The sequence below is a fragment of the Entamoeba invadens genome, assembly GCF_000330505.1.
Source record: "Entamoeba invadens IP1 unplaced genomic scaffold scaff_1105074725955, whole genome shotgun sequence".
NCBI classification, from domain to species: domain Eukaryota; phylum Evosea; order Mastigamoebida; family Endamoebidae; genus Entamoeba; species Entamoeba invadens.
The window spans coordinates 302,566-311,357 of record NW_004191857.1 but is presented as its reverse complement, the minus strand read 5'-3'; the positions used below and the strand labels follow the sequence as shown (position 1 = coordinate 311,357).

The following is an 8,792-nucleotide window of genomic DNA, read 5'->3' as shown; positions in this document are numbered from 1 at the left end:
GAGGGGTTTATAAATTCTAAAGCCTCTTCTTTATTGTACACAAAGACAGTAGAGTTGTGGCATTTGTGATTGTTTTTTACTCCACGCGTTAGCCACTTTTCGCAAATAACACAATAATAATAATTATCGTCTCCCCTTTCTGCTTTAATAAATCCCATGTCCATGTTGTTCCAAAACCATTTGTTATTACTAAAACGTACATTCATCTTTTTTGTTTTATTGTTCTTATTTTTTTAATTTATTTTCAATTTTTATTGTTGTTATTGTTATTATTGTATTTATTTATTATTTATTATTTATTTATTATTTTTTATTGTTATTATTGTTATTTAGTTATTATTTTATGTTTGTTATTTTTATTGTTATTATTAAAATAATAACAATAAAACAATAATATTATTGTTATTATTTTATTATTTTATTATTTTATTATTTTATTATTTTATTATTTTATTATTTTATTATTTTATTATTTTATTATTTTATTATTTTATTATTTTATTATTAGTATATATATATATATATTAGTATTTATAATAATATTAAAATTAAACAAACAAACAAACAAACAAACAAACAAACAAACAAAATTTATTATGTTTATAACGGACGTTTATATCTATTTTGATATAAATCAATATTATTTATTATTATTATTATTATATTTATACATTTTCAATAACTATAATATTATATAAAAGTATTATTTTAAAATTTACTATAAATTTTAACAGATAATAAAATTCATTTTGTTTATAACGGACGTTTATAATCTCATATGAGTTTTGTTTTTTCATGTTAATTTATAGTAATTTTTAATTGTAAATTTATAATAAAATATTGGTTTTTTTAAATAATGTTAAAAATAACACAAATGTTTTAATAAAAACCCAAAATAGGTTTTAAAGATTTTTCTGAATTACATTTTGAGTAACTAACAAAACAAAAAACAAAAAATTGGTATTTTTTCGCTTAATTTGCCGCAAGTTATGGACTTTCTATGTAAAAAATAAAATGAAATTCTATTTGCCGGACTATGTATGGTTGAAAAATTACTATTATTGTAAACAGCTAGGTGTAATTATATTTTGGTTGATATTTATTTAATTACTACGTGAATCGCTTTTCTTATTTTGCCATTCATGATGGACAATGAACATTTTCACAAACACAAACAAAAAATAACAAAAAAAAACAAATGATGGTTTACCTATTAAATAATTAATGAGCACAGTTTTGTTTTTCTTATTTTCGAAAATAAAACACCCCAAAATAGAGATTGTGTGTTTTCAATTTTAATTATATGAGCACAACACCTTTTTAATAATAACTTAGTTATTTAAATTTTAACAATTGCACCTTTGTTCAATGTTTTGGGAAGCAAAAATGTGCGGATTTCACATTTTATATATCTATTAATAATTCACACCCTTAAAAAGTTTTTTCCTAATTTGAGATACAATGGTTTTAATAATGCATTTTACTCCAATTTATACCAATTTTTACAATTTATAAAAGATACGTCGAAAAATGACTTGTTTATTTGGTACTGGTTTTCGTTCAATTCAAATAATGAAAAATGCCAATTGAATACAGTGTCCAATTTTAATCATGATATAATAAAAATAAAAATGTTTAAAAGTATAATCATTTGGTTGTTGCAAGTTTTTCGGCATGGTTTATTATAGCCTTAATTTTTCAATAATACACACCAAATCTGGTAAAAACAATAACAAAGATTGTTTATAAAAATATACACATATAGCCGGCGTTATTGCTTCATTTTAAGCTTAAGATTTCAAAGTTTTGATAAAAACGAAATAATCAATCAACCGTTAAACATTTTAATAATTGTTTATACCTTACAAAAGTTTGATAAGGGGATTGAAAAAACGATATTATGTAGTCTCACCAATCCCACAAAAATAGCTAACCACACTTTAAAGTTGAATAGCGCTAATTATTTAACTCAGATAACATCCCTCAAAGTAAAGAACTATTTTAATTTTTTCTTTAACCATTCAGATCAATGAATTCTTTTATACTTTTTGATAATAATATCCAGAGCAGTATTTCCCAATTATTCGACCTATTAGATTCAAGTAAAATCAATTGTTTATAAAAAATATGCTGGCCATGTTAATTTGCTTTCTTTCTTTCGATAATTGTTGCTTAAAATAAATGAAATAACCTAAAACATATTCAAAACCACTGGTAACATGTGTTGTATATAAAGAGGTATAGAACAGTATATTCACAACAATGAGTGTAATTCTCAACAAAGAGTCAAAAAAGCAGACTGCATTTATTCAAGTAAGAAACACTGTTGTCCATCAACAAGTTGTACTCCTCTCATTGCTCAACTCCCAATTCTCTTTCCTTCTCAGACTCCCCAACAAGAAGTCTCTTGTCTATGACCAAAACTTTTCGATTGATTCTATCACTGATGCTTATGGCAACTCTTTTGACTTTAATTCCTTTGTACAAATACGTGTCGAACAACGCTTGTCAATAGAAAGAGGTGATGGAATTCCAGAGAAAACACTTTCAAGAAGAAGACAGAATTATATAATCGCCGAAAGAACTAAATTTCTTGTTGATTTATTGAGAGAAGCAGGCTATTTTATTAGTACTGTAGAGACCGGTGGAAAGAAAAACATGTTAAAAACAGAAATAGTCACACAAATCTTTTATAATGGTGTTCTGATGTTTGACAAAGACGCAATCAGGGAGTGTGGGAGAGTAGTGTCACACAACATTACAACACTCAAGACGATGTCTGGAAAGATTCAAATCCCCATCAATACCATCGCACTCAAAAGTTATTCATTGTAATTCGCATTGTTTTTTCATATTGTTTTTTACACGACCAACATGTCTAAAACTTGATTATTACTTGTTAATACTTTCAGTTTGTAATTTGAAACGCATTCAAAAACTTAATAGAACAATTCAATTTATTAAATTATTTACTAAACTATTATTGATGCAATTGTCTTTTAAATAAAATCGGACTTTAAAATGTTTTACACAATTATACAAACAGTTATAAGGGGTAACTATCATTTATTATAAATAAAGTTAATAACATTCAACATGAAAAAACTTTTGTAACGCTGTTAAACTGTGTTAAACATAAAACTACTTTTAAGAAAGCCAACAAAAATTAAATATCTTATCAATGATTTCATTTAATACGTTGGTGTCTTTGGTCTAAAAGAAAAAGATAACCAGAATAAAATACTAAAGTCATATCGAATCATTTCAACCATGAAATTCTTTATTGTTTATCAATAATTAATTAAACAATATAGTAATCATCAATCAATTTTTAAACTATTCGAAAATGTTCAAAAATAGTAAAAATCAATACGTCCAAAGAAACTTTAAAACTTGAATTATCATCTTATATTTTTATTATTATAAAAATATTTATAAAAACAGGATTATTAAAATACTTTTTACTTGGGATTTATCTGCATAATTTTGAACATTCATATAGATTTCATATGATAATTATAATTAATTTGGTATATACTGAACAAAAACTGTTTTGTATCTTTCTTCAACCAAGATTCTTACCCATTTATTGTAATGTGTTATTGATAGAGGCGGTTTACAACTTTATCTGCTCACAAACGTTATTTGGTATCTTTTGGACCAAATTAAGTAAATAATTGTGTAAACCATTTAAAATAATCTGTCTTATCGTTTCAGTTTTTTTCACCCTTCAATTATGTTAAACTTCCTATTTTATAGTTTATTTTAATATAAAATAAAACTACATTAAAATAGTTAAATATATTATATTTAATATATATTATTAATTAATAATTAATAATATTATAAAATAAATCAACATTAAAATAGTTAAATATATTCTACAGTTTATTAAAATTGACAAATTAATATATTTCTTTATTTTCATTTATTCTGTATTATTCAAATATAATAATAAATTTGTATTTAAATAATCTTGTATTTAATAAATTTAACTAATAATTCCATTACAAAGCTCTTAAGAGTAACACTGTCATACAAACAACTCAATCACTCGGCAGGATTTTCTGTTCCTTCAAAAACACCTCGACGTCCTTCATCATTTTTTCTGCCAACAAATATGACGTTTCAATGATGTTCTGAATCGACGAGTCGCTTTCCTTCATTCGATTCTTCGCAATCATAATCCCCTTTTTGCATAACGCCATGACTCTTCCCATAATCTCGTACAAATCCTCCACCTCGTTCGCTTTCGACGCCTTGATCTTCTCCACCGTCATAAATTTCGTCACCAACAATTCAAGTCCTCCATTCACTTTCGCATACAACACTCCATTTAACAACTTATGAATATTACTCACTCCAACATTATCGTTGTTTTCTATCTTATCTATCTCCGCATCAATCATCTGTATCTGCTTCTCTATATCACCACACGCTGTTTGTAATGGGGAAAGTGTCGCATTCGTGATCTCAACAACACTCTCTCGCTCCATCATTGACGGCAATGACCTCTTTGTCGTGATGATGACTTGGTCCTTCGACAATTCATCTCCTTTGACTATCGGTATCTCATTGACAAATGTCTTCTGCTTCGCTTCTTCCATTTTAGACCCCATCGGATTATAAAGAACCACACCAATCACAGTTATCACCGCATTCTTCGTTCTGTAGTCCTCGATGTTCTTGTCATACAAATTCTGACGCACTACCTCCGCTTGTACCTTCTTATACATATTCACCAGGTACTCAGCAAACTCCCCCAGCTTGAGTTGGGACCTATAAACGTACTCTCCCTTATATCGGGTCTCCACCTTCTCCACCGCTTTGATGATCGTGTTAAATTCATTGCCCTTACTCTCCATCAATGCAGGCGTCGTCGGCTTCGACTCCGGAAAGTCAAACGCGCTTCCTATAAACTTGACATAATAGAAGTATGTCGGAAACACAATCAACGTCCTCATCTCAACATAGAAGTCGTGGATCTTCTTGTGCTTCTCAGACAACAACTTGAACTCGTGGTTATTCGCCAAGAACGGGATGATGAAGTTGCAGACCGCTATCGCAAACCTCAGACTCTTCGATCGTTCAAACATCTCAATCGCATTGTTCACCTCTACCAGAAATTTGTCATACGTAATGTTATTCGCACTCTTCTCCTGGACCACCCCGACGCTGTCTACCAAGCATTCCTCATTGATCTCCTTCAAGTATTTCTCCTTCAAGAGGACTCCACTCGGCTCAACAAGTATTTTATAGATGTAATGCAGAATGTGGACTGCAGCAACTCCGGCTTCCATGTATTTCTTGCGCTCTTTCTGCTTCTGAAAAATCGTATCAAACCACAGAATATGAAAAGACGGCGTCTCAATACTCTTATTCGCAATACTCAAGTACTTCTCTAACACAATATCATCCGCCTCATTGCGCTCTTCCATACTTCGCAATTCTATCAGTTCCTGTAATATCGCATTGATCTTCTCATCTAATTTGTCAATCTGTTCCTTCAGCAAATTGCGTTCGTAGTCCCCACATATTTTCTGCAATACCTCCTCAATGTCTTCAATCTGTTTCTTAAACTTCTTCCCACCTTTCTCCATCTTCAGCACACGAACTTTTTTGATAAACACACTCAACACGTTTTTATGTAAGTTGCTGCGATATTTCAAGTTCTTCCGTTCGTTAAATTCATTCACTTTGTCAACAACAGTCTCCACCATCTCCGCATCAGAGTTCGTCACCGCCTCTCTCAAGTGGTCAAGTAAATTATTCCACACCATTTCGTCCTTCCTCATCTCACAATGTTGGCTATAAATCTCCTGCATCTCCTCCAGCTTTTGGGTGATGACATTCCTCCAGTTCTTCTCTTCTACAAACCGCCCATACAACTTCCCAAACGTCACTTCATCAACTTTCTTCTCCGCCATCACGTTCTTTATTATCAACATCATCTTCTCAACAGCTCCATACTGTTTGAATAAATCTGATGCTATTCCAATTTCATGTTGCATCTCGTCAATACACGTAATGGGGTATTCCGTCACTTCCATCGCCTCAACACACCACATCCCAACCCGGATGATTTGTTCCGGCTTCATTTGTTCCTCCTCCCCTCCCGTCCTCTCAACCTCCTCTAATTGAATTTGCACCTCCAAAATGCTATTGATGACATTCGTGATCTTCGGTAGCAGTTTCTCGTACTTATAAAAGATGTCATTCTCGTTGATGCGCGTCTTGTTCTTCTCTTTATCTCTCACTTCCTCAATCCGTTTCATAAACTCCTTCTCCGCATCTTGATACACACTCAAAAGAAATTGCGCTTCCCCAAGTAAATCAGTCGCCTCGTCACTCTCTCGTTTCTGCTCTTTACAATTCACTCGCACAACCTCCTCTTCCTCTCCCACAAAACTGTTGATTTGTTCAACAGTAACAGTCCCAAAACCACTCGTCGAGTAACTTTTCCGAAGCGCAAGTGCCTCTCGCATCAGCACTAACGGCTGTGTGAATTTCTCTAAACTCATCTTGATCGTCGGCTTCTCCTCTTTCATGCGTTTCAGTATCGCAACAAAGTCCTCGTTCGCCTTCTCGATCTCTTTAAACTGGTTCTGCAGCGTCTCAACGTTCGATTTCTCAGCCATCAAATTGTTCGTGAAATCTCGTGCATCAGATATCCACTCCGTCGCTTTAACAAGTGCCTCCCGTTGTAATAAGAAACAGTGGTCTTCTTGTTCGACACTTTTGGTCACCTTTTCTTTCAACAACGTCATTCGCGAATCATCACAGAGATTCCAGTGACTGCACAACTGTTCAAGTCCTTTTAAGACGCTTCTTGCTTCTTTATTGAGTGGTTCAACTTGCTCTATAACTTGTTGGAAAAATAACTCCCGTCGCTCTGCAACAGAGCTCTCCCACTGTTTCTTTTCAGACGTTTGGTCGACTTGCAGAGGAACCTTTTCACACGTCTCCATATCGCTTTGCGCGAGATCGCCGATGTCTTTGATCGTTTTAAAAATAGCGGCGTCGACGTTTTCAAGCTCCTTCGAGCACATCTTGAAGTGCAAGTTGAATATTGAAGATATGATGTGGGACTGTGTGTTCAGAACTGAGCTTTTATTGAAGACGTAGTCCTTTTTGATCAACGCGTAAAGCATAGAGACGCTCTTTTTCTGGAGTTCTGGTATCTCCTTGGTACACAATAAAATGAGTTTGTCGATGACAGTGGACAACACGTTAGTGTTTCCTTCAAATAACATTTCTGGCGTATCGCTGAGTTGTTTCTCAAGATATTCGAAGAACGTTTTTTGGTTTTGTTCGACTACCGCTGTTGTTCCATTCGTTTTCCCAACGACGTCCAAATACACAGGACACATTGGTTCTTCTCCCTTCGTGTTCAGTGTCTGTAGTGAAGTATTAGAACTCTCATATGAGACATCAGCGGTGTTCGCCTCACTTTCTTCCTTTTTAATCTTCCTCGTCTTTTCATTGTCAACACCTTCCGAGTGGAAATGTTCGCTTTCCGAACTCATTGCGTCGTCTTTTTTCTCTTCGACGACCGGCGGGAGTTCTTTGCCTGTTTCTTGACTTTCCATCGTCTTATGGAAAGTCAAGATTTTGAATTTTGCACGAAAGAGAGATTCCAAGATGGAGTCAATCACTTCATTGTTTTATACTATAAAATTTCTACCACTTTTCTTATTTCCATCAAAAATGTTATATATAACAAAATATACCCCCCTGTTAATTTACTTGAACTGTTCTCGGTACTTCCCAAGTCCGTTCTCTTCAAGCTTGTCTTTAGGAATGAATCTTAAGCTTGCCGAGTTAATGCAATACCTTAGTCCACCCATTTCTAGTGGCCCATCTTCAAAGACATGGCCGAGATGAGAGTCACCACTCGAACTTCTCACTTCGACTCGACGCATCCCATGTGACTCATCCGTCTTCTCATAGAGTGAAAGAGGGTGGATAGGCTTAGTGAAAGCAGGCCACCCACATCCCGAGTCGAATTTGTCTTTCGACGAGAAGAGGGGTTTCCCCGTCACGACGTCGACGTATATCCCGTCTTCAAAGGTATGGTCATACTCGTTAGTAAATGGAGGCTCCGTTCCACTTTCTTGCGTCACCTGATATTGTAGAGGTGTCAACTTACTCTTCAACGCACTCTTCTCCTTCTTCTCAAGAAACTTCGCTTTGTTCCGCTCAACTTGATTCTTCCTCCCCGACCCTTCATAATACCTTTCATAGTGATTATGATGGGTTTTGTAATAGTTCTGGTGATACTCCTCCGCTCTATAAAATGGCTTTGCTTGGACTAGTTGGACTTTAATGGGTCGATCGTATCTGCCACTCAATTGAAGTGCTTCTATGTACGTCTCAGCTTCTTTTCTCTGAGCTTCATCGGAGTAATAGATCGCCGTTTTGTACGACTCGCCTTTGTCCGCAAACTGCCCGTCACCATCGGTCGGGTCAATACTTAAGAAATAAATTTCAAGTAATTCTCGGTACGGCATTTGAGACTCATCATACACGATTTGGACCGCTTCACGGTGCCCAGTATTGCCAGTACAGACATCGTCATATGTGGGATTCACTGTAGTTCCTCCAGTATAACCAACTTCGACACTTTTGACACCAGGATACGTGTCAAAAGGCTTCACCATACACCAAAAGCATCCACCTGCAAAGATTGCTGTTTTGATCATTTGAATTTGTAAATTCCTTCGCAGATTGTTGTCAAATAATCTCCGTTGAGGTCTACTTTAGTTCTCTTTTTTGTCTAGAAACTGGTCTAA

General features: G+C 34.0%; 3 protein-coding genes across 3 annotated transcripts; 1 reads left to right on the top strand and 2 right to left on the bottom strand.

Moving 5' to 3' along the window:
• Positions 1–2,262: 2,262 nt before the first annotated feature.
• On the top strand, positions 2,263–2,835 carry EIN_115080 (hypothetical protein; the record flags this gene model as incomplete). Its single annotated transcript, XM_004185592.1, has 1 exon — positions 2,263–2,835. The coding sequence occupies one exon, from the start codon at positions 2,263–2,265 to the stop codon at positions 2,833–2,835; it is 573 nt and encodes a 190-aa protein (XP_004185640.1).
• A 1,211-nt stretch (positions 2,836–4,046) lies between these two features.
• Positions 4,047–7,589, bottom strand: EIN_115070 (DNA double-strand break repair Rad50 ATPase, putative; the record flags this gene model as incomplete). Its single annotated transcript, XM_004185591.1, has 1 exon — positions 4,047–7,589. The coding sequence occupies one exon, from the start codon at positions 7,587–7,589 to the stop codon at positions 4,047–4,049; it is 3,543 nt and encodes a 1,180-aa protein (XP_004185639.1).
• Positions 7,590–7,742: 153 nt separating this feature from the next.
• Positions 7,743–8,702, bottom strand: EIN_115060 (methionine sulfoxide reductase, putative; the record flags this gene model as incomplete). Its single annotated transcript, XM_004185590.1, has 1 exon — positions 7,743–8,702. The coding sequence occupies one exon, from the start codon at positions 8,700–8,702 to the stop codon at positions 7,743–7,745; it is 960 nt and encodes a 319-aa protein (XP_004185638.1).
• Between the last annotated feature and the right edge of the window lie 90 nt (positions 8,703–8,792).